At 38.3% G+C, this 27,776-nt stretch overlaps 1 protein-coding gene across 1 annotated transcript in view; it reads left to right on the top strand.

Moving 5' to 3' along the window:
- The window catches only part of Sin3A (SIN3 transcription regulator family member A), a 528,152-nt gene that overhangs the window by 340,503 nt on the left and 159,873 nt on the right, over positions 1–27,776 (top strand). The window contains exon 18 of the mRNA XM_068227644.1: positions 14,010–14,179. Coding sequence (XP_068083745.1) covers positions 14,010–14,179 — 170 coding nt within the window. The remainder of the gene's footprint in view (positions 1–14,009; positions 14,180–27,776) is intronic.

Here is a 27,776-nt window from a genome sequence, read left to right as displayed (position 1 = left end):
AGAAGTTGCATCTGACCACCAGAAAAGAGCAGCAGAGGCTCTAGTGGGGAAGAACATTAACATACTCTGTAATGAAACTACAGATAGAATGGGCCGTTGTGTTTTTATCATCGTATTCCAAGTCGCCGGATCGAAAAGAGAGCTGCACGTTGTTTCTGTGAACTATCTTGATGCAAGAAATGCTACAAACTGCTCTCATGCTGTTTTAGAAGCTCTGCACAGTTATAGTGTACCATATGATGCAGTTAAAATGTTGTTTGGTACAGTGCCCCGTACATGACCCGGTGTTATGGAGCATTAAGTGTTGCCATAGGGGATCATTTAATGCATGTACAGTGCTGGGCACATAAGATCAGCTTGGTTGGCAATAGTTGGATCGCAGTGATGACAGATTTAAATCATGTGGTTGCAATGGTAAAGTCTGCATTTTTTGAACACAAGAAAGCGAAAATATAATTATTTACAATTCTTAACATCGATGTTTGGTGTTTCAAAGGAAGCAAAGCTTTTTCCTGCCCCTGTCATAACCCGATGGAATAGCTGGTTTCAGGCTGTCTTCTATTTGAGAGCTTACTTTACGGATGTTGTTACATTTTTCAAGATGTCTGACATGAAAGACATCAACTACTGTGGTATTAAGTACCTGACTGATCTGAGTGACCGAGAAGTGAATGGGCTTCACTCCGACATGGTTTTTTTCACAGATTATGCAGCTGGATTGATTGACCTCCTTACTGAACTTGAAGGGTCTGTGTAACCTACCTTTCATCACCTTTACCCCAAACTGCATGACCTTGACACCAGATTTACCTTAATTTGTGAGGGGAATTTTTCTGCGGCAACTAACGATGCTTGGATTAAGCTCACTCTGCAGCAGGCTGTATGTAGAGACACATTTGTCAAAGCTGCTCATTCTTCACAGTGCACCTAGCCACACTGAAAGCTAAAGACCATATCCATAAGCATGTTGTGTGAATTTCTCAAGCTTTGTATCCAAAAATTATAATTTTGAATAACACTGATAAAGTAGATGAGCTTGAGAAATTGTTTCGAGTAACAGATCTCTCACGAAATGATATGTGGTCTGGTTACTGTTCTCTGAAACATGCAATTCAAACCCAGATGAAGAAAGTGAAAAATGTGATGTCATGCTTGCATTAGCTGCAGTTCAGACAGAGTTCAGCATATTTGTTAAATACTATTTTGAGTTGTTGTGGACCCCAACGAGCAATGTAGATAGCGAGCGCGTGTCGTCGCATTACAACACAGGGGTTACAGACGGACGATGCAGTTTGAAAAAAAAGCCGAAAGTACTGACAATGCTTTCGTTTGAACAATTAATTTGTATTATATATGAACCAAGGACAATAATTGCACTTCATAAACGTATAGTAGTTAAAATTAATAATACCATTTGATTATTTTAACTTTGTAAATAGATGCTAATTTTGGAATAGTAGATGCTAATTTTGGAATAATAGATGCTAATTTTGGAAAAAATAGATGCTATTTTTGAAACAAATGGATTAGGGAACAACCAAATGTACAAAATGTTACAGAAATAAATACTATACATACATACATACATACATACATACATACATACATACATACATACATACATACATACATACATACATACATACATATATACAATATCATTATAGACTGTTATGCCTTTCAGCGTTCAGTCTGCAAGCCTCTGAGAATTTACTAAACGTCGCCACAATCCTTGATTTGCAACTAGTGTCGTAGCCTCATTTATTTCTACTGTATACCTCTTATCTTTAAATCATTAGAAACTTGAGTCTAACCATCGTCATCTTCGTCTCCCTCTACTTCTCTTACCCTCCATAGCAGAGTCAATTATTCTCCTAGATAACCTATCCTCCTTCATTCGCCTCACATGACCCCACCACCGAAGCCGGTTTATGCGTACAGCTTCATCCATCGAGATCATACCTAAATTCGCCTTGATCTCCTCATTCCGAGTACCCTCCTGCCATTGTTCCCTCCTGTTTGTACCAGCAATCATTCTTGCTACTTTCATGTCTGTTACTTGTAACTTATGAATAAGATATCCTCAGTCCACCCAGCTTTCGCTCCCGTAAAGCAAAGTTAGTCTAAAAAGAGACCGATGTAAAGATAGTTTCGTCTGGGAGCTGACTTCCTTCTTACAGAATACTTCTGATTGCTACTGCGAGCTCACTGCATTAGCTTTACTACACCTTGATTCAATCTCACTTACTATATTACCATCCTGGGAGAACACACAATCTAAATACTTGAAATTATCGACCTATTCTAGCTTTGTGTCACCAATCCGACATTCAATTCTGTTGAATTTCTTACCTACTGACATCATTTTAGTCTTCGAGAGACTAATTTTCATACTATACTCATTGCACCTATTTTCAAGTTCCAAGATATTAGACTGCAGGCTTTCGGCACAGTCTGCCATTAAGACCAAGTCGTCAGCATAGGCCAAACTGCTTACTACATTTCCACCTAATTCAATCCCTCCCTGCCATTTTGTGCCTTTCAGCAGATGATCCATACAAACTACGAACAGCAAAGGTGAAAGATTACAGCCTTGTCTAACCCCTGTAAGTACCCTGAATCAAGAACTCATTCTACCATCAATTCTCACTGAAGCCCAACTGTCAACATAAATGCCTTTGATTATAATAATCTACCTTTAAATCCATAGTCCCCCGGTATAGTGAACATCTTTTCCCTCGGTACCCTGTCATATGCTTTCTGTAGATCTACAAAACATAAACACAACTGCCTATTCCTCTCGTAGCATTTTTCAGTTACCTGGCGCATACTGAAAATCTGATCCTGACAGTCCCTCTGTGGTCTGAAACCACACTGGTTTTCATCCAACTTCCTCTCAACGACTGATCGCACCCTCCCTTCCAAGATGCCAGTTAATATTTTGCCTGGTATACTAATCAATGAGATACCTCGATAGTTGTTGTAATCCTTCCTGTTCCCTTGCTTATAGATAGGTGCAATTACTGCTTTTGCCCAATCTGAAGGTACCTTACCAACACTCCATGCTAATTTTACTACTCTATGAAGCCGTTTCATCCCTGCATTCCCACTATACTTCACCATGTCAGGTCTAATTTTATCTCTTGCTGCTGCCTTATGACAATGGAGTTTATTTACCATCCTTTCCACTTCCTCAAGCATAATTTCACCAACATCATTTTCCTCCTCCCCATGAGCTTGGCTGTTTGCAACACTACCAGGATGATTTCCTTTTACATTGAGAAGATGTTCAAAATATTCCCTCCACCTCTCCAGTGATTCCCCGGGATCTATTATGACTTCACCTGAATTACTCAAAACATTGTTCATTTCCTTTTTCTCTCCCTTCCTAAGATTCTTTATTACTGTCCAGAAAGGTTTCCCTGCTGCTTGACCTAGCCTTTCCGGGTTATTACCTAAATCTTCCCATGACTTCTTTTTGGATTCATCAACTATTTGTTTCGCTCCGTTTCTTTCATTTACGTACAAATTCCTGTCTGCCTTGGCCCTTGTTTGGAGCCATTTCTGATTACCCTTGTTTTTACGTTTACAGGCTGCTCTCGCTTCATCATTCCACCAAGAGGTTCGCCTTTTCCCATCTTTACACACAGTTGTTCCTAGGCATTCCCTTGCTGTTTCTACTACAGCATCCGTGAATGCCACCCGTTCACTTTCTATATCCTGAACCTGCTTACTGTCTACTGTTCGAAACTTCTCACTGTACTTCTGTCTAATTTCCTCGTCATGGAGATTTTCTAACCTTATTCGTTTGCAGACAGATTTCACTTTCTCTACCCTAGGCCTAGAGATACTTACTTCACTACAGATCTGTATCATCGAAAAATCCGCAAAAAACTCTTACATTCCTAACAGATTTCCTGAATTCAAAGTCTGTTAAGATAATAGTCTATTATGGATCTGGTACCCCTACCCGCCCATGTGTAGCGGTGAATAGCCTTATGCTTGAAGAATGTATTCGTAACAGCTAAACCCATACTAGCACAGAAGTCCAGCAAACGCTTCCCATTCCCATTAGCTTCCATATCTTCCCCACATTTACCAATCACCCTTTCGTATCCTTCAGTTGTATTCCACATTTACCCATCACCCTTTCGTATCCTTCAGTTCTATTCCCAACTCTCGCATTGAAATCACCCATTAGCACTATTCTATCCTTGCTGTTATCCCTGACCATGATGTCACTCAATGCTTCATAAAACTTGTCAACTTCATCCTCATCTGCACCCTCACATGGTGAATACACGGACACAATTCTTGTCTTAATTCCTCCAACTGACAAATCTACCCACATCATTTGCTCATTTACGTGCCTAACAGAAACTATGTTGCGTGCAATGGTATTCCTGATAAAGATCCCTACCCCAGACTCTGCCCTTCCCTTTCTAACACCCGTCAAGTACACTTTATAATCTCCTATCTCTTCCTCATTATCTCCCCTTACCCGAATATCACTTACTCCTAGCACATCCAGATGTATCCTCTTTGCTGACTCAGCCAGTTCTACCTTATTTTTCCATAAGCCCAATTAATATTGATAGCTCCCCATTGAATTCCATTTCGTTTGCCAAGTTGTTCCCAAGGAGTCCCTCGCCTGTCAAATGGGAGTGGGAGTCCATTACTCCCATAGGTCCGAGTCTTGCTTAAAATGTTCTGAGCTAGGTAAATTCATGAAGCAGGATTTTACCCTACTTGCACATAGTCCAAGTGAGGATCTCTCCTCTAACGGGTTATGGACCATCGGTGAATTCTATAGTCCTAGCCGCGTGAGCACTAGGAGGGCCATGGCTCGGAATATGTCCGAGATGCCCACTCCCATTCTATAGCAACTGGTATCCCGACTCTCAGGACCACTTACTAGGCCACTCAGCCGTTGCCCATGGTTCACAAACTAGGACTAGACTACAGTAACCCACTAACATGAACCATAATACTCTAAGCCAATATAAATCACTGAAACCTCGAAATGAAGTTAGGCAGAAGTTACGTTTTTACATCTTGAATGACTTGTCTCCAAAGTACAAACTACGCATGGTTTCGACATTATCAGGATTCAGAGTTGTGCAACAGTCAAGAAGTATCTTTTTGTAAACAAAGCAGCTCCTTTCGCTGACCAGATTGGGCGTCAGAAACCATAATGCTTGCGAACACTTGGGTGCAAATTTACTGTGGTCTTCTATCGAACCTCCTAAAACTTCACTAATGTCTTCTTTCTTCTCTTCTATCAGATGTGCTTTCACTGCGTTTTGCAAAGCCATATATCCCTGGTAGATATTCATGTATATGCTGGTGCTGCCCGGCCGGGGATGAGTAACTCGGACGGTGAAGGCATTGGGTTTCTGAGCTCAAGTTGGTAGGTTCAATCTTGGCTCAGTCTGGTGCTCGAATACGTCAGCCCCATGTTACTAGTTTTATTCACACGTAAAACCTTCTGAGATCTCGGCGTCTCCGTAAACTGTAAAAGGAGTTAGTAGGACGTAAAAACAATAACATTATTTCAACTCAACCAGGCAATTTATTTACGATAGGCTTACAAATATCATCATATTTTATAATAAAGAGGGTATTATTTATCTTTCCTTTTATATTCATTGATGTCCTCATGCCAGGATTATCCAATTTTTCTATAGAAATGCTGGCTTGCATGAATGCTTTCGTTGTGTCTATTACAAATTGCTCTCTATCACACTTCACGTCCTTTGCGAGCTGTAAAGTATCGCCGATTGTTATTTGCCGCTAAAAATTATGTTCCTTCCTTCATTCTTCTTTTTGTGTGTTTCTGATTCTCTGCGGTATTTATAGTACCTGTCCCTTCGTTTTCACGTAATACGAACATTACAGTACGTACGCATTAGAATCTTTCTTGCAGAATCAAATACATAGAACGCCTCACTGTTGTATACCTTGGCCCCTGAAAAAGCTGTTGTGACTTTAGTTTTCATTATTTTTGTACTTAAATGCTGGACATTTGCTGATAAAGGTTCATAAGTACCGAACTCTCACTGCGAAAGAGTATAATGCGCACTGCTGTATCTACACCCGATCTTGCTACGACCACAACGCCATTTGCTGTAATCGATAACAGTTATCGATTTTTAATGATTGCCTTAGAGATCGCCGAACTGAATATACATACTTCCGATACACAGGACTCATCGCTTTGTGTAGAGAATATACAGCGCTATCAATCAACTGAGAAGGAATGTACAATAGTCAAGTTCTCAGAAGCATGTAAACGTTTATTAGAGATCTTTTTCGATACGATGTTCCATTTTTCATACCCAGTAGGGTATATTTCTTTATTATTTGCGCAATTCACATAATAAATCAGATTTTGCAATATTTCGCGAGTTCTTTTCGCTAAAATATGTTACGGTACAGTACCTACAAGGTCATATATAGGCAAGAAAGAAGATATGAAAAACTTTGTGCATATTGCTATTACCAAAAAATACAGCCCCTACTCATGCCTTTCATCGTGTGGCAGAAGAGGTAAGTGGCAGTTACCCCAAAGTAGATTTATTGATTTCCTCAGTGAAAAAAGTTTTTCTCAAAGCCCACAGAAGTGTTCATCTTTTGAAAGAAATGTACCCATTCCAATGCCGCCTAAGCCGATTCTAAGTAGGTGGGGTACGTGGCTGCAAGCGGTTGAATATTATGTTGAATATATAGACTGTATTAAGAATGTTCTGCATGCCATGGACTCTGAAGATGCAGCCTCAATTGAAGCCGCGAAAACAGTTGTCTGAGATACAAGTGTGAGAAATGACTTACGTTACATTCAGCATTATTTTTCGTGCATCACAAAAACACTGAAAAGGCTCCAAAACTCACATCTCTCACTTTCTGAAAGTTGTGAAGTGAATAAAACTGTGGAACAACTAAATTGTGTACAGGTAAAGTTGCAGATATAGCAATCATGAAGATAGCCACTGTACTTTCAAAGAACCCTGATATGAAGAAATGACAAAGGTTGCTGGAATGCTGTGTGGAGATTTAAGAGTAAAATTAACATTGGATTTAACCCCAGCAGATATCGTGAAGTTGAATTATGCCCCCATTACCTCTTCCGATGTTGATCACAGTTTGTCAATGTAAATCTGTCCTTAGAGATAACAGGAGAAGATCCACTTTTCAGCACTTAAAAGAACATTTTGTAATCAATTGTTTTGGTAACAGAGAATAAAAGATTGTGTGTTCTTCAAATATATTAAAATGAGAAGTGCAACGTTATGTTGCATGTAGATCTACTTTGGTTAGCTTCTTTGAACTTCGATATTAAATGGAAATTAATGTTATATGTGTAATTTTAAGTCCATATATAATTCCATATTTCAATAAAAATAACTAAATATATGTGTACATATTTCAATAATTATTAGTACATATAAATCCGTTCTCTGGTGATAATAAGAAAATAAATAGGGAAAATAGAAGAATATCAATGTAGCGGCGATTTCACATCTAAACTTGGAAACGACTGTTGACTTATCAACATGACTTATCGGCCTAATAAACGACAACTAAGGAAAGATCGTGGAACGTGAAGGAGCCCTATTGAGGTCCATGGGGAAAGTATGTCGTTATGGGGAAGAAAACGTTCACGAGAAGCACCCCTCTAGCTCAACTATATTAAAATTAACAAAATACAAATCCACTAAATCAAAATCAAGACATAATCAAGAAATTTGAGTAAATTTGTAAAACACAACGTTTAACAAAGTAAGATTATACAGAATTACAATATATTGGCGATAGCAAAGTGCAGGTTACTGTCTGTCAAAAACACAGTCATTCCGAAAAGTGAAATTAGTGATGACAGGAATCTAGGGCAAACTCAGACACGTTGAATTTAAAACATCGAAAGTGACATTAAACGAGAAATACCAAAACACTAGAAAGAATTTAAATTAAAGAAAATACTAAAGAAATAGTAAAATACGCACTTACTGTGAGAAACTGGAGCCCCAAGACGCGTCCGCCTGCTACAGTGATCCGAATTCAAAGACCCAGACAAAATGTGTCACACGCGAATCCAGCAGAAGGCCGGAAATGGACCGATCACAAACAACCAATAGGACACCAAATTTCTCTAGATTCCCATTTTTCGCCAATCAGAAAGGTCGTTATTCGGACCAATCCAATTGCATGACCGTGTATGGTCAGTTTAAGATAGTTAGCAATTTCACAAGTTCTTGAACATTCCAATTGCAACACAAAAGTTTTCATCAGCGGTAACCGCAGTTGCGGTATAGGTTGCCTCAGAAATAAAGCCCTTTTAATTTTTTCAAATACATCACAAAATTACAATTCTTGGGTTACTGAATATAAAATGGTAATACCATTTAGTTCTTCTTCACACAATAATTAAAAAGTAACTTCCAATAAATTCTTCAAGTTACATTAAAACACATTTCTTCCTTAAGTCCAGAATGTTTTTTTCTTCACGCTTCTTTAAATTAATTTAACTGATACACCACTAATACAACACAGCTAAATGAAATTTAAATACAAGGTCACTTAATAGCTCTTGCAAAGTTCATTTACAGTTCCAAATACAGTAAAACCTCGTTAATTCAAAGTCGTTGGGACCCAAAAATCGGACTTCGAATTACGTGATTTCGAATTAACCGCCAATTCGCAATTCAAGTGTACCAACCCTTGTAGTATTACAAAATATTCTAAGACCTGTTACTGCATGCAGTTAATCTTGATTCCCAGTTTATACCTTTCAAATGCCATAAAAAAAAAGAACTATTTCGAAAATGTATCCAAGAAGGTGCATTTACAGTATTCAAATAATGCACTTGGATATCTCACTGGCAAACAACCTCGCGCAACGAAATAAAGAAAGAAAGAAAGAAAGAAAAAGCACGATTCAAAGACTTCTGTACTGAAAAGACTGTGATTTGCTCAGATGTATTGCATATAAATCTTCACAAATCAAGGGGAGGTATTGTAACCGTACGAATGTAAAATCCCCAAATTTTTAGGTTAGGAAATTTTCGTAACATAGTTCGTAATATTGAAGTCATGTAAATCATGTAATCTATGCTGGCTCCCATGTGCAAATGCTTTATTCATTGGATTACTATACTGTATGGATTTTATGTGCCTTGTATTTACACAGAAAGTACCCGATGCCCTTAAAATCAAACTTTTCTATGAATATCCTTGTACGATTTCCCGCCATTGCACTTCTCTCGTACATCAGAAATGTGAACGCTTGCCGCATCACAAAGTATTCTAAGACCCATTAATACATGCAATCACTTCAATTCACGGTTTAAACCTTTCAAATGCCATGGAGAAACGTATTTCCGAATGTATCCAATAAGGTGCATTTACAGTGTTCAAATAATTAACTTTGATAAATCACTGAACAAACATAACCTCACGCAACGAAAGAAAAAAAAATCACACATTTCAAAGACGAGGATAAATTATGCCAGTTCCCCTGTGCAAATGCATTATTTTTTGGATTTCTGTACTGTTTGCATTTTTAGATCTTTCGTACTGGCATGAAAAGTGCCAAACGCCCTTAAAACATTGTGGCTTATCAAACTTTCCTATGACGAGGGGATAAAGTTTCTCGCTTCCATGTGCATTGCACCCGTTGCCTACGCTATAATACAAGGCCTTGAAATGCACTCATGGAAACGGGTGGCATCCTAGTTCACCATTCAGCCGCTAGGATCACGTTCTTGCCCCCTTGTATTCGCTTGGCCGTATATGTCAATAAGTAAATTATATCCTAAATAAAAAGAACTGAATGTTTTTGCGAGTATTGACTATCGAGGTTCTACTGTATTATTCTTGAGGTTTCCCAAAATTGCATAAAAGAAATATTACAATAATATAAATTGCATTAATAAATTACAGAAACTTTTAGTACCTAAGAGTTATTCAAATTAGCAATCCAATTTTCTTGAAAGAGGAAGAAAAAGGGGGAAATGAAGGAAAGCACAAGTGGACAGTAAAGTGTCAATTCCCCTCCTGTGCTGCAGAATCCTCCCAGTCCACCCCTCCAGATGTACAAGTCGCTAGCTCGACAGTCCCTCCGTCTGCCGATTGAGCTTATAGTGCCAACATATCTCCAAGGCCTTCGCATCCAATGTAAGTCACTTTTAACTTTTCATGTTTTGTTCTTATTTCGTCATGTAGCATTAGAACCATTACCAGTTGGGTTTTTTTCCATTTTCCTACAAACAAAGAAAGTTCAATTTAATCTGGCAGGCTTGATCTTCAAACACGATTATATTCATTTCCATTGGATACTTTATGGTATGAGCGGACCCATAATAGTTCAACTTTATTAAGAACAACTTGAGACCCATGGAAAGCGTTTGGTTTATGAAGGTCACACAGGTCCCACACCACAACAATATTTTATAATGTTAACCGATTCAGAACCATATGTGTACTTTTTACAGGACAAACTGGACATAACATGAATCACATTCATGTTTGAACTTTAATTTTTATTGTTAATGTTGGAGCATAATTTTTTTAATGAGATCTAATACATGCATGTGATTAATCTGTGAGCTGAAGAAGAGAATTTTAATTCTCAAAACATGTTCTTATATATTTATATTTGATGTATTAGTAAATATACCAGATTTTGAATTGTATTGATAAGGTGGACCCTAAAATAACTAATAACAGTTTTACTGCCTCTGTAAGCTGTTTCGCTTTTTATTGCATGTGTTTATCCAGTGCTCCTCTTATCTTGCACTTTCGACATCAAGACTGAAGATGTTTGTGAGGAATGGCCCTGTCGAATTTGTATGCCTGAAACTCCATTTCCTGGTGTAACTTGGAAGCAGATACAAGCTTGTCAGATACTGTATTTACGTGAATAATCCCTGCTTAGTTTTTTAAAACTTCATCCTTTCCCGCCCAAAAGCGCCCAACTGTTCACTTTGCCTTCTGGTCCTTAGCGCCCAAAAGCGCCCGGCTACATTATCTGCACATGTCTGCGATCTATGCGATAGTTTTATATTTTATCGGCAGTGAAGTGTTTATAAGGCATTTATGAACACGCAGTACAATCTCTACAAGTCTTAGGAAATAAAAGAAGAGCGATAATCTGTCTTGATGTTACCTAGGCAACGGTCTTCAACTTCCACGAGCTCGGGTCACCTGTTTCATTCGTAAACATGGCAGGATTGAATACTGTGGATACTGAAACTGAGCTGAATATAGGTGGAAAAAAAGACTCAGATTCGTTGAGCAGGGGTGGAGGTGAATTTTTAGTGAGTAAATAACATATTAACAAAGACAATTTTTTGATAACAGTGAGAACGGATATCGAGAAATCAGACCTGATGGCGATGTGTTGACAGTTCAGGTAGCACAAACATTTCTTTTTGTTACTCCAAATGATTATATGGATGATGTTGAACTTGTCTATAATATAGAAAGAGTATTACGAGTAATAGACTTTTATTTTATTATGTTAGGAGGAGACAAACTATTCAGTGACATAACCAATTGCGTATATATCAATGCAGCATTCAAACAGGTGCATTCCAGTAAAATAGATACAGAATGGGAAGCCACTTGCTGAGAGGAAATAAAAGCTGATATACATGGGCACCATTCCACTTCGAGAATCACGTTCTTATTGGTTTAGAGGGATTCAGGTAACATGAGAATGTGACAAATACAGTCTTTGTCTACGACAAGTATCACCAGCAGAAGGTGGAGGTTTGAACCAACAATCTTATGATTCGATGAATAGAGAAATGGATGCGGTGGTATGTTTTATAAGCTGATATACATGGGCACCATTCCACTTCGAGAATCACGTTCTTATTGGTTTAGAGGGATTCAGGTAACATGAGAATGTGACAAATACAGTCTTTGTGTACGACAAGTATCACCAGCAGAGGGTGGAGGTTTGAACCAACAATCTTATGATTCGATGAATAGAGAAATGGATGCGGTGGTATGTTTTATAATATAGATTAAAATGTGAATATATTGTGATCAGTAGTTTGTATAATATTTAACTTTTTTCTGAAAGAATGTGCTCTGCCTCAGTGTTTCGTAAATAATAGGTTGAAACGTGGGGATAAGCGGAGTGAAAATGTGGGCGGGAAAGGGTTAAGGCAAGAAATTGGGGTGTGAGTTTTTTTGTGTCAAGGTCTGCAATGGAAAATTCTAAATTCCCATAGAGAGAATTAGATATTTTTCACCAATAGAGCATTTCAAAAACATCAGATGTAAGGCTTTTCAGGCGTTTGCTCTATTATCCAGCGTTTCATCTTAGGTCTGACACTAGACTCGTCAGAGTGGGATGTGTCAGACCCTACCCACTGACGCTGGGTGCATGCAGGTGAAGAGTCTAGTGTCAGACCTAAGACGAAACGCTGGATAATAGAGCAAACGCCTGAAAAGCCTTACATCTGAAGGTCTGCAAATCGCTCCTGGCTCACCAGATTATAGAAGACTCTGGAGAAATTGAGAGAAAATACGTGTGCAGGAACTGTATTCGTGACTGGTGAAAAAATTAATTACAGCTTTGGTAAACTAGTCTTTAATTGTCGGGCATTTCCTAAACAGAAAGCAAAGTTTCCTGAGATTGGAGCAAGATTATGTGTGTATATTGAAGAAAAGAGAAAATTTGGGTGTGCTGTTATGAGTGAAATGTGAGAACTTGAAACCCTATAGATTGCAAAAGAACTATGTGTTACAGAATTCGAAGCTAGTCATGAAGGGCTTTCAGGGTTTTATCTATGTAATAATGGCTATAGTTTTTGAAGAAAAACTGCAGGGACTTTTTTTTATCTATTCAGGGGATTGTCGGTCGCCCGCACTGTAAGCCTGTCTCCTGCCAAGCAGTTTGCCGTGATGTCCTTCTCGAGCCACAAGTTCCCTTCTTTTACAGTTTGTTGAGAGCTTTATCACTTAAGGTTCAGATTAGTCAAGTGTTCACGTGTTTAATGCTCAGCGTGTTGTTCCAATGCCATTTTCATTACGTGAGAGAGTATGCAAGACATATTCTGATGGATTTACTTTTATATCAAGTTAATTTTATTAAATAGAAAAGCGCACAATGTGCATGTTGCATGTTTATAAAGTACAGGATATCTTGTGCGAAGACATTCTAGGACTTGGTGCCAGGCGAGCAATGGCCGCATGACGGCAAAGTGCTTGGCAGCAGCCAGGCCCATAGTGCAGTGCAGGTAATGTCCTTGTACCATCGCACAGCGTCTTCCAATAAATTATGAAGATAAAATTGTAAATTTACACAAGAAAAACTCTTACATACTTCCACAAATAGACAACATGGACCAGATACCAATTTTCTTCAAAATGCCGTTTGATTATACTGTAAACAGAAAAGGTACATGCATGGTTGGAAATGGTGGGGAAGAGAAGCAAAGGTGTACAGTTAAGCTTTGTGTAACCGTAGATGGAAGAAAACTGCCCCATACGTTAAAATTTAAACTGAAAACCATTCGAAAAATAAATGTGAATGGCGTTATCGTTAAAGTGCAACCCAAAGGGTGGATGGATAATAGCCTAGTAGCAGATTGGTGAAGCAGATTTGGCAATGGCACCCTGGAGCTTTACTAAATCTCAGAAATATGTTTGTTTTAGATAGTTTTTGCGGACACGTTAGCGATGTACGTAAATTTACATGTTCATATTTGCGTAAAGACCACGTGGCTGTTGCGGAGTGGTATGAAATGTTTGTCTATGTTACTCTTTTGATTGTAGAAATTTTTATGGGCCCCCCCCCCCCCCCCAATCAAAATAAACCTTCCTAAAATCACGATGCGGGGATTATTTGCGTAAATACAGTACTTAAAAGCTAGATCCAGGGGATTGGTGATAAGATTTCCCATCCCTGAATATAGCAGCATTTTACGTAGACATAAGCACATTGTTGCAGACCGGTGTTCATATTTGCTTATGACAGTTTACCTTTTTTGTTGTAGGTGAAATTGAAGTTGAGGATTACTACCCAGCTTTCCTAGATATGGTGAAGAATGTTTTGGATGGTAATATGGATAGCAATGCATATGAAGACACTTTACGGGAAATGTTTGGTATTCATGCATACGTAGCATTCACACTCGACAAAGTGGTTACCTACGCTGTACGACAGGTCAGTACTCTTAGTTCTTAAAATTCTTGTCTTGTTTAACGATAATGACTGGTATTGATTACATCTGTTAGCCAGTGTTTAGCCCTTCCATCTCTTTTCTGACTGATGCTCAGTATTGTTCTGATGGATTTACTTTTATATCAAGTTAATTTTATTAAATAGAAAAGCGCAAAATGTGCATGCTTCATAGTATTACAATGTTTTACACTGTCATTCACTGCAAAGTTGCTGTATTGAAACAGTCTTTTTATTACTCACTAGAGAATTGTATCTGTCACACGGTCCCCTACACCATTCACATCTGCAGTCTAAGGTCGGATAGTGAAATTTCTTTTTTGTACACACTTTAAACTGAAATCCATGCACCATAAACTGAGTAATCATGTGTCTCAGATCATAGCTCGTACTAATTGGACTAGGCGGTATTTGATTAGATTGATATTATGCGATTTGGTTTGCTGGCAATAAGAATTATCATAATTGCATAATTCTCGGTGGTATGATTGCCTTCTTTGTCCAGTTGAACGATATGTTTACATGTAATTAGTAGACTTGTAACTAATGATACCATCAAGAGGACATCACTACAAGTGGGCAATCGTGGTCACGAAAGATTTTAAACCACGACATTATAAAAGAGCATATACTTTTTTTAATGAGAGCATTTTAACATTCCTGAACATCATTCTTACTTCAGTTGTGCTTTTACTACAATATTCAATGTCACTTTTAGCAATCTACTGAAGATATCCAGTTAGGATCAAAACATGTATAGTTGTGACGAATGTGAAATTTTAGTTTTTTGTAAAAAAAAAAAATCCTCTTAACCATAGGGTATTGAATGAGCAGGATAATGTTCAACAATAAATCATTGTTACAGTAATTAAAGAAATATTGGTACAATGAACATACGAAATTAAACACTATGATAATACAACTTATTACGGTCACACCTGCAGGTATCCATAAATGCGGCACAATTCCCTGTTATTCGTTTTTATTCTTTCTGTTGAACTTTTGGCACTATCTGGGCACATGATAGCATAGGCCTACATAACCTAAAACAATGCGGTCTCCCTTATCTCATTTACAGTTCAGGTAAATTCTGATGTTGTAAATGTAGAGAACAAGCATGTAATATTCTTTAAAATATGGGTCTGGCTTTCAACAATCGCAGTTACCCTTAGAATGCTTCTAGTCACAATGATTTTAATTTGTAAGTACAACTCGTAACATACGCTAGTTATCAGCTGGTGGTTTGGCACACTTTTTACACCATGGCTTTATTTGGAAGGAATGGCTTCTGCTACTAATACACCAAGGAAAATATGAGAAACCATCTGGGAAGAGATAATCGGTTTCGACTGTGGCCAGGAACGAAACTATTTTTAAACGTTTCAGAAGAATGTGACCTCCAATGCTCTCGATGGCAGTGCATGGCTGACGAGATGGCAGTGAAGATGTCTTTTGGAATGATGACACTCAGGTAGCGGGGAACTTAGCGGTATAAGAAGTTAATTCAAGTGAAAGCATGATTAGGTTTACTGTGGTAGCCCTACTGGTCAACTGACAGAGACAAATGACTGGTCTTTAAGTTCCTTTTGTATGAATATTGCGATACGACACTCGTATCCTTTTTCTGTACAGGGTCAAGTATGAAGTGAGATGAATCTTCATAGGGATTTTTCACGACTGTATGCCCTTCCTGGCATCAACCTCTTCAGAGAAATTAATGGGATAAAACTAATAACGTGATATGAGTAACTAAAACTGACATATATTTAATTTATATGTAGGCCTAAAAGTTGTGTTGCCGGGCTGAGTGGCTCAGATGGTTAAGGCCCTGGCCTTCTGACCCCAACGTGGCAGGTTCGATCCTGGCTCAGTCCGGTGGTATTTGAAGGTGCTCAAATACGTCAGCCTCGTGTCAGTAGATTTACTGGCACATAAAAGAACTCCCGCAGGACTAAATTCCGGCACCTCGGCGTCTCCGAAGACCAAAAAGTAGTTAGTGGGACATAAAACAAATATTATTATTATTATTATTATTATTATTATTATTATTATTATTATTATTATTATTATTAAAAGTTGTGTTTACCATTTATTGTCTTTTTACATTTAGAAATACTACCTTCCAATGAAAATAAGCAGTATAACTCAAATACATTCACGAGTTTATAAAAGTATAGTGTAGAATGTTCACATGTATAATTTATAGCTCTTTATAGCCTATAAGTCATGCATTTATTCCTAATGTCGAATAGGTGATCTCTCAACAACCGCAGACGTAGTCCATTTACATTGCCTCATTTTAAATAATCTCCTCTTACGTCAGCTGAACGGAACGGTCTTTTCAGCAATGTAAACTATTTTGTCTGATAACAGGCAAAGTTTGAAGACGTAGAATATTGAAAGAAAGAAAAAAGGAACACATTGTTATACTATGCACAGTGTAATTTGTTGATTTGTTACGTCCGATGGAAGTGTGAATGAGAAAACTGAGATTTGGAAGGAATGGCCCGTGGTAGTGTGTGATATGAAGATAAAGTTGGAATTCAAGAGGACAAATTGGGGCAAATATTCGTTTATAGGAAGAAAAGGCTAGGAAAATAACCTATAGGCAGCGTGTGCTTCGCTCTAGCGGCTGGGCGGAGAACACCACGTGAGGCAGGCTCCAGACTCGCAGTAGCTGTTCTGTTATGACTGAGCGTGTAGTCACTCAGATGATAATGGCAGAGAAAAGGAGATCCAGTAAATCCAATTGTTGTGTTGTCAGATGTTCCAATACTTACGCAAATACGGGAAGTGAAGTACAAATTTATTGTTTTCCAAAACGAGCGATAGATGTGGACCGAAGGAGGCAATGGATAATACAAGGAGTTAACCGAACGAAGTAAGTACGCCTACACATACGTACTGCACATGTTTGCAATAAGTTCAGTTGATCCGATTTAATTTAATATTTAACACTGATGGATCACTTTGGCAACCTACGACTTAAGAATATGTAGTGCACATTTCATCAGAAACAAAAGATCTGGACACACACTAAGCCCAGCCTATGTTCCGACAATATTTCCGAATGAATCCAAGAAGAGGAATGTGTCGCCGGGGTCGAATTTACAGCGCTTTCACTGACAACTCAAGCAATTAAAAAAGGAAGAATTAGACGGAAAATTTTCAAGTACAGTTCGCCCAAGTAACGTAACCAAGGATGCATCCATGGGAACAGATGCATCTGAATTTCATTGTTTAGACTTCATGTTTTCTTATTCAATAAATAAAAACGACATAAATACACAAGCATGTATTCCACTTCATTTCGGTCTGGGAGGGGACATTACGAAACATGATAAAATGTGTGGAATGGAAGACGATCATGCAGACATCAAGGGTCCATGTTTCCAAGGCTATAGTTCCGTAAGGAATAATACACAAATGCGTGATTTAACAGGTGTGAACTTCAACGTCTTTGCCTTGTGTTATTACCAAACTGTAACGTTTTGAAATTATGTAAAGAAACCAGATTATTCATTTTCCTAATGAAAATGAAAATCGGACTGTCCTATTCTGCTTTGAGAGTGTTCACAGGACAACAATTTCACATATTTTTACGACCGTGCTTATGCAACTGGCACTGCGTATGAAACATTTCATATTCTGGCCTAGTAAGGAAAGTGTTCAAGAAACAATGTCTCCAGCATTTAAAAGAAATTACTGTAATTGTCGAGTCATTATTGACTGCACGGAATTTAGGGTTGAATAGCCTCCCCAAGTAGATCAAGAGATTGTATTTCTATTCTCAATACAAGGGTTGCTACACTGCAAAAGTTTTAATTGCAATCACGCCTAATGGTATGATCGCTTTAAATGTTACGGTGGAAGAGCTAGCAACTCATTCATAACAACCGTCAGTAGTTTACTTTCCTTTCAGCTGGCGGTGAGGTCATGGCTGATATAGGATTTAGGCATCAGAACCAACTTACCTGGCCGCGGTATCATAATCGTGACACCAGCATTCTTACATGACGGGAGATTAACAGCTGAGGAAGTTGAGAGTACTTACAATATTGCGAGTGTTAGAATTCGTGTAGAAAGGTGTATTCAAAGAATTAAAATATACAATATATTACAGAAATTGCCGACAGAACTTTTTCCACAGGTGTATGACATCGTCTATGTGTTGCGTGTTAACGAATTTGCAACCTCTTCGAATAACACGGAACAACAAATGAACTTCCAAAGCATTCTATTGCTCACTTTCCATTTCACTTCCGTAAGAATGTTCAAAGCAGCTCCCGCAATTGGAGATTGATTTACAAATGCGAGAGCTTAAGTATCAAAGTTATGTGGCCTAGTTTTGATCCGATTTGCTTTTGTGCTAGGAGATATTCTTATCTTTTTTTGATACCATCGAGGGCTTTGTGATTGAGATAGTCTCCAGGGAGATTTTAATTATATGATCTATATCAACCTGCACTTTGCTGGTAAAAATATTTCGTCATTCACAGTGCGAAAGGTGTATTTGTCTGGCAAACGCACGTCATTAGAGACTCGTAAATGTGATAGCTGTGTCACAATTTCCTCGCATTCTGCTCTCCCCACATCATTCACTACCCTGTCTATCAATAAGGTGACTACGGCCCTGCACGATTGTTCAATTTCAGTACTTGCTTCTGCTCGATGCTTTGTACGAAGACTGCAAGGGATGTGTTTTAAAATATCCTCAGTTAATTCGAAGGGGGGAAGAGATGCCCTCAAAGTCTTTTTACCGAAGAGTTGTTCTACGCTTTTGCCTTTTCTATATTTTTCGGTTGACATTGTTTTCGGGCTCGGTTTTCCCCACTGTTGCGGACGGTCTGTTTTGGAGACAACACTTTCATTATTTATATAATACACTACCGCAGCTACGCGTTTGCAAGTTCTTCTGGCGCCGGCAAGACAGGCACATTCGGTTGTAGAGACATTGTGATTCTGGTCAACCTGAACACAAAATAAAAATGCATACAACTTAGCAAACATGCATCAATTAATCCTTACTAAATAAACTATATAAATTTTTACCTAACTACACCTTGCCTACCTCAAGTTTCACGATATAAGGCGGCAAATTGCCAGACGTTTGTCGGGTGACTTTTCCTGTGATGTATCCGAAACCATTCAAAATTAACTCTTCAGCGCCGTTCACGTTGCCACTGACAACAAGGTTTCTTCCTTTATTTCATGCTGATTCACTTAGATCCCCGAATTGAATCGCTTTAAACCCGCAACTTGTTCGAATGTTACACACATTGTACTGAGACTCTACGCTTTTGCCTTGCCTCTTGTTTCAGAACGGGCCACAATGTAGCGCTAGTAGTAGCATTTTGATCTATCTGCACGGTGCCTATAGGGAATCTGCCACCTGGGCAACTGCCCTAAATGCAGATCAGATTGATTGATACAGATCAGATTGATTGATTGATTGATTGATTGATTGATTTACTGCATATAATTTGAGGTTATTGCAGTTGTCCCCCACCTGTTTTTTGGCTGTAAAAGTGCCCCGAAAGGGGGGTCTATGCAAGCAAATACGGTGTAGCTCAACCCTATGTATATTCCTAGATGTAGTAGTTCTATATTTAGTTGTGGTACTTACAAATCCGGATACAGTAGAACCCCGATAATTCAAAATCTGTTAATTCAAAATCTCACCTAATTCGAAGATGCTGCCGTTACCGGAAACATGAGGTGTGGTTTTTTAATGTTCTTTAAATTGTTTCATTCGAAATACGAATAATTCTTTATTCAGAGAACAATGTCTGCCCCATTACCGTGAATTAGGATGTTTTGCAATACAGTAAAATCTCGTTAATTCAAAGTTTTTGGGGCACAGAAATCGTACTTTGAATTACGTGATTTCCATATTAACCGCCAACTTGTGATTCAGAAATGCCAACCTTCGCCGCATCACAAAATATTCTAATACCGCATTTAACATTGATTTACAGTTTAAAACTTTCAAATGCCATGAAAAAAACTATTTCCAAAATATTTGCAACAAGGTGCATTTACAGTATTGAAGTATACTTTGATAATTCACTGGCAAACATAACCTCACACAATGAAAGAAAAAGAATTGTTCAAAGCAAGGAGAAATCTATGCTGGCTCCCCTGTGCAAGTGCTTTATTTTTTGGCTTACTATAGTGTTTGCATTTTCAGATTCTGTGTACTTGCATGGAAGATGCTGGATGCTCTTAAAACATCGTAGGTTATCGAACTTCCCTGTGACAAGGGGAGGAAGTCTTTCGCTTCCGCCTGCATTGCAACACAGTACAGTACCACAAGTCCGTTTGGGCTCGACATTAAAAAAAAATGCAGTTTCTTCGGCATTGTAAATTTACAATATTGTTCAATGTGTACGAATTGGTTAGAATTGAGCCACGCTTTTTTGCAAACTGTCGGCATCGCCAGTGTTCGGGATTTTTCTTCTCCGCACACTGCCTGCTACGTGATAACGTTGTGTCCTTAAAATTCAGAATGCAAAAGAATTAAGATTTCATTCGAACTTAGCAACTATGAAACACACTCTAGACACACCAAAGTGAGTGAAAGTTTGGAAAGTTACCGCTGCACGTTCTGGGATATGCATTCTATCGTGGCGCGGATAAATTTGCAATTTAAATTACTCTGTAAAATACTTTTTTTTTTTTTAATTTAAAGGCAGTTTAAGTCTGAATTGTTTTCAGTTTAAATATGCCCTTCTATCTGCCGTTACACAAAGCATAACTGTACATCCAAAATAAAAAACTAGGTGAGGGAAGAGCGTGTTGCCAACCTTAGCGCAAATAAAACCCTCGTGCACATAAAAACAGCAGGTTCTTCTTCTTTTGCGGAGCTACTGGCGACGGTCCCTTATAAGCATTATTACTAAGTTCCAAAGTGCAAATTTATTCCAGTTTTCCTCGTTTCTGGCTAAACTTCCACATTTCTCCTCTAATAGGAGACATAAGCTGTTGCTTGTGAAAACTGCCTTTCTGACACATAAATGTGACTGGTTCTGCTCAACAAATGAATATACACTTATCCTTGTAACTGAGTTGTACAAGCAGCCATGTTCCTCACTAAATCAACCATCAGTTGCCTCTTGAATACATTCTGGAATGGGTAAAATAATATACACAATAATCAGGATAATATTTTTGTCAAAGTTTTACTTTGCACTGGTAACGTTCCCGGCTGTACTTTGTCTCGACTTGAGCGGCTGGAAATGTATCTCCCCACTGCTAAAACTAGTTCCTACAATAATCAACTGATGTTATCTTAGGTCACAAAACAGTGGAAATGGAAACTTTGAACATCTTGACGTGTCAGTGATGACATCGCACCAAATCAGTGCAATACTTACGCAGTGTTGAGTGAATGAGCTGAATACTTCCTGTAAGATGATTGTAACTTTCCTTTTACAAAACTTGTTATAAACAAACTTGTTATAGACAACATTGCATTTAGGAATATTGTATCTTGAGTTACGATGTTCTTAATTGGAACAAATTAAATAACAGTTATTATGTTCTTAAGTACCAATTATAAGCTATAAATTTAATTTTTGTTCATCTTGAAGTGCAATTATAAGAAATAAATTGAAAAGAGGGCTTTCAGCACAGTGGGTTTGTACAGGGTGGCGCACGAAATGTCATACACTGGAAATTGTTTATAGAAAATGTTATATACAACATATTGAATACACAATGGCGTTACAACATTCACTGACATGTGCATGGTTAGTCCGTGTGCAGGACATGTTCAATATGTCCACCTCGATGTACAACAGCTTCGAGGCGAACCCGCATATTCGTGATCACTCTACGACACAAGTCCTCGCTCAACCCTCGGAAGAAAGTCACAAAGGCCGCTTGCAATTGCTGTACATTTTCTGGTTTATGGGGGTAGATTGTCTCCTTCAAATATCCCCACAGGAAGAAGTCGCATGGATTGAGATCGGGGCTATGCGGTCGCCAGATTGAGCCGCTCTGAAAACGCTCAGGATATCGATGGGACATCACACGGGGCTCAAAATGTTCATTCAAGAAGTCCAGAACAACATTTGCTGTGTGCGGACGACCTCCATCTTGCATGAACCATTGTGTCTCTATTGGTAGTCGTGATGCAAAAAGTTCTGGAAGGAAACTGTTTGTAAAAGTTTCAAACAGATTTATTTAAGAACCACCATTCCAATACTTTAAAATCTCTAAGTCTAAGATACAAATACTAAATACATGTTAAAATGGGACATGTTTCGCTTAGGCTTTGTAAGCATCTTCAGCCATACTTAATCTAAAGCTAAGTCAGGGCCCTGAACAGGGTTTCTCATTAAAGTATAATAATACATGATAAAACAGTCATAAAATTTAGTTTGTGGCAAAAGCAAACTTAAATGCAAATAAAATTCAATAATGAACTTGTAATAATGTTATAGGCGAGGTTATTTGTAGAACGAGACAGTCATAATGATCTAACATACATTTGGATTGTACAGATTGTTTGACATTAATGAAGCGCGGATTAATTAAAAATGTCGAAAAATAAGTCTTCGAGCGTTGTTGACTGAGAATTGGGTACGTAGAATACAGTAGAGTTGTTGACTCCAAGTGGTTGCGTAATAAGGTCTGTTACGGAGTTTTCCGTGGTAGTTAGAGGTGAAAGAAGGTGCGGGGGGTGAACAGGTCTCAGGCTATGAAATTAAAGTGAATTTAAAATTTAATAAGGTTATATTTTCTTAGCAAAAACAAGAAATAACAATAATGGCAGGTACAGAGTAGCAAAACCACTAATCGAGAATGTACAATTACAGGATTTGGGGCTCCGAGAGCCAGACACACAATTCTTGAGCAATTAGCCCAACTTTACGATATACAGAATTCAACAAAGGGGCAGAAGACCCCAATCAAGCCCAGGAGCACTTGCTCCCAATTACATCATAAAGCCTCCTCGAGGCGCGGAGAAACAAACTTCAAAAGAGCGATCTGCTCTCAAAGATTAAGCCTATCAAAGGCCACACCAAACTCCACCTTCAAGTTTTCCTCTAATGACATAAACACAGGGGTAAAGATACCCAACCTACTGAGGCCTATTAAGTGAGAAAATTTAACTACCTGGCCTCTAAAATACCAATTTGAGAGGAGGCTAACTTGCGCTCCGAATACACTTTGTTTAAAACCTACTTGGCACTAGGCCGTTAATGCAAGGGCTAATCCCATACTAAAGAGGTGACTTTTAGAAGGAAACAATTTACATTACGTTAAGGAAAAAACGGTTGTGAAAATAAGTTCACCTCAATGCAATATGAGAGGGAGCTCGAGAGGGTTAAGCACTCTCTATCCCAATATGAAACTTAAAAGATAGAATAAATACAAAGATTCGTTACATTTTAGGGAAAGTTACATGGTGGAAAAGCTTCGGACCCGCCCCGAGAGTTAAACTGCTGAGCTAGCAAGAAAAGAAGTTATTAATCGGCCATTACCTGGTTGTTGAACTGCTGCCCGAAGAAAGAGGCGCTACCCGCCCCCTGCTATGTACTTTACACACTGAAAGATGGTACTGAAGTGGCCCGGAGACCCTAAAATCAGCAGTTTATATACTCTCGCAGAAAGTTCAAGGCGTTTCAGGAAGGAAAACACCCGCCCACAAACATTTTATTGGTGGATAAAGAAAACCCCTACACAAGATGAAGAAGAAACACATTATTGGTGGAAAATTAATTAAAGAAATTCGGGATTGGCTAAATTCAAAACAAGGGGAAAGAAAGGGTTAATATTGCCAACTTAAACAATGACTGAAAGAAATTTAGCAAAGAACACACTTTTGAAATTAAATTTTCTCAAAAAAAAAAAAAAAAAAAAAAGTTCTTTCACTTCGCACTAGGGTGCGCCGTTGTAGTTCTTCAGTAGTGTCCTCTAGAAGAGAATGTTCACACTTCTTACTACAAGCAAAACAAAAATACGTCGAAAACAACACAGTTCAGAAACTTCAAAATCTCCAAGTAGTGACATCTTCAGGATAACTTGAAAATTAACACATAAGACAAAGTTCAGACTTCTTCCAGTAGGGGAGTTTCAACTGGCGCAAGGTTTGAATTAGCGGCGTGGAGGTGTACCGCCCGGTACAAGGTCAAAAGGCGCTTGAAGCATCGGTATAGAAGTGTTGCGTCTCCTGCTAGAATAATCTTTGTAATAGATTGTAGTCACAAGCTGTCTAGCGTAGATTCAACAAATATGGTGTTCAATAAAGCCTTAGATGTGGAAGAATTCGCAATGTAGCGCATGTTGTAAACTGAAATGTGTAAGAAAATAAATGTAAGTTTTGAAGCATAGAGAACATTCTATTAGTGAGTGGAAGTTTAACAACGCTTACCCCTAGTCTTGACAGAGAGGTGACTAGTCTTGCTGGTCGTTGGAGACGATCTGGCAGTTGTTATTCTACTGCTGCCTGTATTGTAGGGGTGTGTCTGTGAAGGCAGAGAATGAGTCAGGAGAGGGGAGGTAGGCCGAGCATTGAGGATTAGGAGTAGGTGGAGGAGATGTGGCGTGAATCGGTGACTTAGGAGTGGCTACTATTGCGTTATGGAAATTGCTGACATGTTTATAATTAAATATTTTCATGAAATTATTTGTATTTATGTTCAAGACTGTAAGTAATTGAGCGATTTGTTCAATTAATGGGCTATTTGTGTGTATTCTACGTACTTGATTCTCAGTCAAGAACGCTCGAAGATTTATTTTTAGACATTTTTAATTAATCCACGCTTCATTAATGTCAAACAATCTGTACAATCCAAATGTATGTTAGATCATTATGACTGTCTCGTTCTACAAATAACCCCGCCTTTAACACTACAACAAGTTCATTATTGAATTTTATTTGCAATTAAGTTTGCTTTTGCCACAAACTAGATTTTATGACTGTTTTATCTTGTATTATTATACTTTAATGAGAAACCCAGTTCAGGGCCCTGACTTAGCTTTGGATTAAGTATGGCTGAAGATGCTTACAAAGCCTAAGCGAAACATGTCCCATTTTAATATGTATGTAGTATTTGTATCTTAGACTTAGAGATTTTAAAGTATAGGAATGGTGTTTTTTAAATAAATTTGTTTGAAACTTTTACATTCTGTACTCCATTACGGCTATCATAATGACTCATAACTAGAGTTTGTGATTTTTAGCATTTGCGATAAATGCGAAATATGCCGAAACTTTGTCAGTGTATGTGCCTTCATCTTATATGGCCCGTACGGGTGGTTTTTAGCGATTTCGAATTCGCGATAAAATGCGAAATTATACAATTTATGCGAAATAGATGCGAAACTCTCAGTTTTTTACGAAATAAACATATATTTTTAAAAAGTATGCATTTTTCTTAAAAATAAGATATAAATGTTGTTATTTATTTCAGGAGAAATAATTATTACGGCGCCCACTGCGATCGTTAAGTGGTAACATGCTTTGACGGACACTTCCGTCTTGGTGCACGGAACATCTATAAGTTCATTATCGCAGTTAGCTGGTCGGAGAGATTTATTCTCTTTGTTTCGCAGCCTAACCGATTGATGTCAGATGATACCTGAAGCTATTTCCTCTGTGTAAAAAGTAACTCGGAGCTGAAATACGGAAAATAAAAAGCACCTCATTTTGCCGCTCGTTGTAAACAATCATGGCGGTATCCAAGCGCAGCATGGATGAGTTTATTCGTAATTGGCTTGAAAATAGTGATGTTGAAAGTGGAAAAGATTCTCTGGAGAGTGAAAATTCTTCTTCTTCAAATGACAGTGATGAAAGTGATTCCGAGATGATAATGCCAATTGAAACTACGTGACAAAACCAGAATGCAACAAGAGCAAGTCAGAAATCTACTTTTTTTTTTTCACGTCGCACCGACACAGATAGGCCTTACGGCGACGATGGGACAGGAAAGGCCTAGGAATGGGAAGGAAGCGGCCGTGGCCTTAATTACGGTACAGTCGCAGCACTTGCCTAGTGTGAAAATGGGAAACCACGGAAAATCATCTTCAGGGCTGCCGACAGTGTGGTTCGAACCCACTATCTCCTGGATGAGCTCACAGCTGCGCGCTCCTAACCGCATGGCCAACTTACCCGTTGAGAAGTCTAGTAAAATGATACTTGGAATTATGATCTTGTTGACAATCATGTAACATCTAAACCAGTTTTTGAATTTCACTCTATAGTGAGGAGGGTGTTGGGTAATAATCCGAAAGAAATGGACTTAGGGAATTAATATCTAAACCCACAGTTCTGGGATCACGTTACTAAGGAAACCAATACCTATGCCTCTACATTTCTTGCTAATTTATCTGCTTCCCTTGAAACCAGTAATACTTATGAACAAAAACATTGGTTTCCCGTTACTATAGACGAGCTAAAAGCTCACTTTGCTTTGTGTATTCTTATGTAGCCTATGTGATTAATCAAATTTATGTTAAAGTGACGAAAAAATAAATAGTATGTAAGGGAATATTTCCTTTCACAAGTAATGGCAGGCCAAAGGGTTAAATCATTCAATGTGTGGAATTTCTTTCACTGGCTAAAGAGCACTGCAAAGACCAGTCAATCAAACAGCAAATACACTTTCAAGCACCACGTTCATTCTCTTTGTGTGTTGACCCTTGATCTTAGTTGGTTATTCTTGACAGTGGTGTTGAGTAGTAGTTCCGTTTAAATGTACGGTAGCGATTTATTTTATTGTCTGTTAGTCATGGGTCGAAGAGAAGTGACGATCAAACAGCATGCCGAAAGTCACAAATCGGGACATATTTATGTAAGGATACAGATGGCCTATATTGATGTGCCGACTCTGCAACCAAAACCTTGAAGAAGAAAAAATGTTTTGCAGGCTTTCCTTTGCCTTGGCAGCACTTCTGTGAATTTGTGCCTCTACGAACAGTGTCGATGCAGAGTTTTTTTTAGCAAGTACAACATAATTGTAACTGATAGGCAGTCTCAAATGAAGGAGGACACCTTTTAAATAATTGGCATGTTGTACTTAAATCATCATTCAAATTCCTCTTCCTTGTAGGTGTGTTGTACTGTGATAAATAAATACGTTCAGAATAGTATTTTTCACTTTGAAATTGTGTTTGTAAATTTGAAAATAAGCATATTCCTGTGTGTTCGTTAATACTTCTTGCAGTCTTATGTTGATGTTTGTCTTATTTTCCATAGTGAATTCAAAACTGCATGACCAGCAATGTGTGATTAAACAGCATGATTTTACTCCCAACTGTTGTGTGTGCAATTTAGCATATTTTGCCTATTTTTAACCAATTTGCTACAAAATGCTAAATTTGAGAAGTTTAGATGCTACAAAACGCTAAATTTGAAAATCAAAACGCTAAATCACTGATTTTTAAATGCTATAAACCACGAACTCTATTCATAACGTGTAATAAGGAAACTGTTTGTCAACATGTCCAAGTAACGCGCACTATTGACTGTGTCATTGAAAAAGATTAGGCCAATAATTTCATGACTGCAAGTTGCAGCGCACACACACACACACACACACACACACACACACACACACACACACACACACAC

Source organism: Anabrus simplex, chromosome 5 (assembly GCF_040414725.1).
Source record: "Anabrus simplex isolate iqAnaSimp1 chromosome 5, ASM4041472v1, whole genome shotgun sequence".
NCBI classification, from domain to species: domain Eukaryota; kingdom Metazoa; phylum Arthropoda; class Insecta; order Orthoptera; family Tettigoniidae; genus Anabrus; species Anabrus simplex.
The sequence above is the reverse complement of the archived record's forward strand: the minus strand, read 5'-3'. Positions and strand labels throughout refer to the sequence as shown.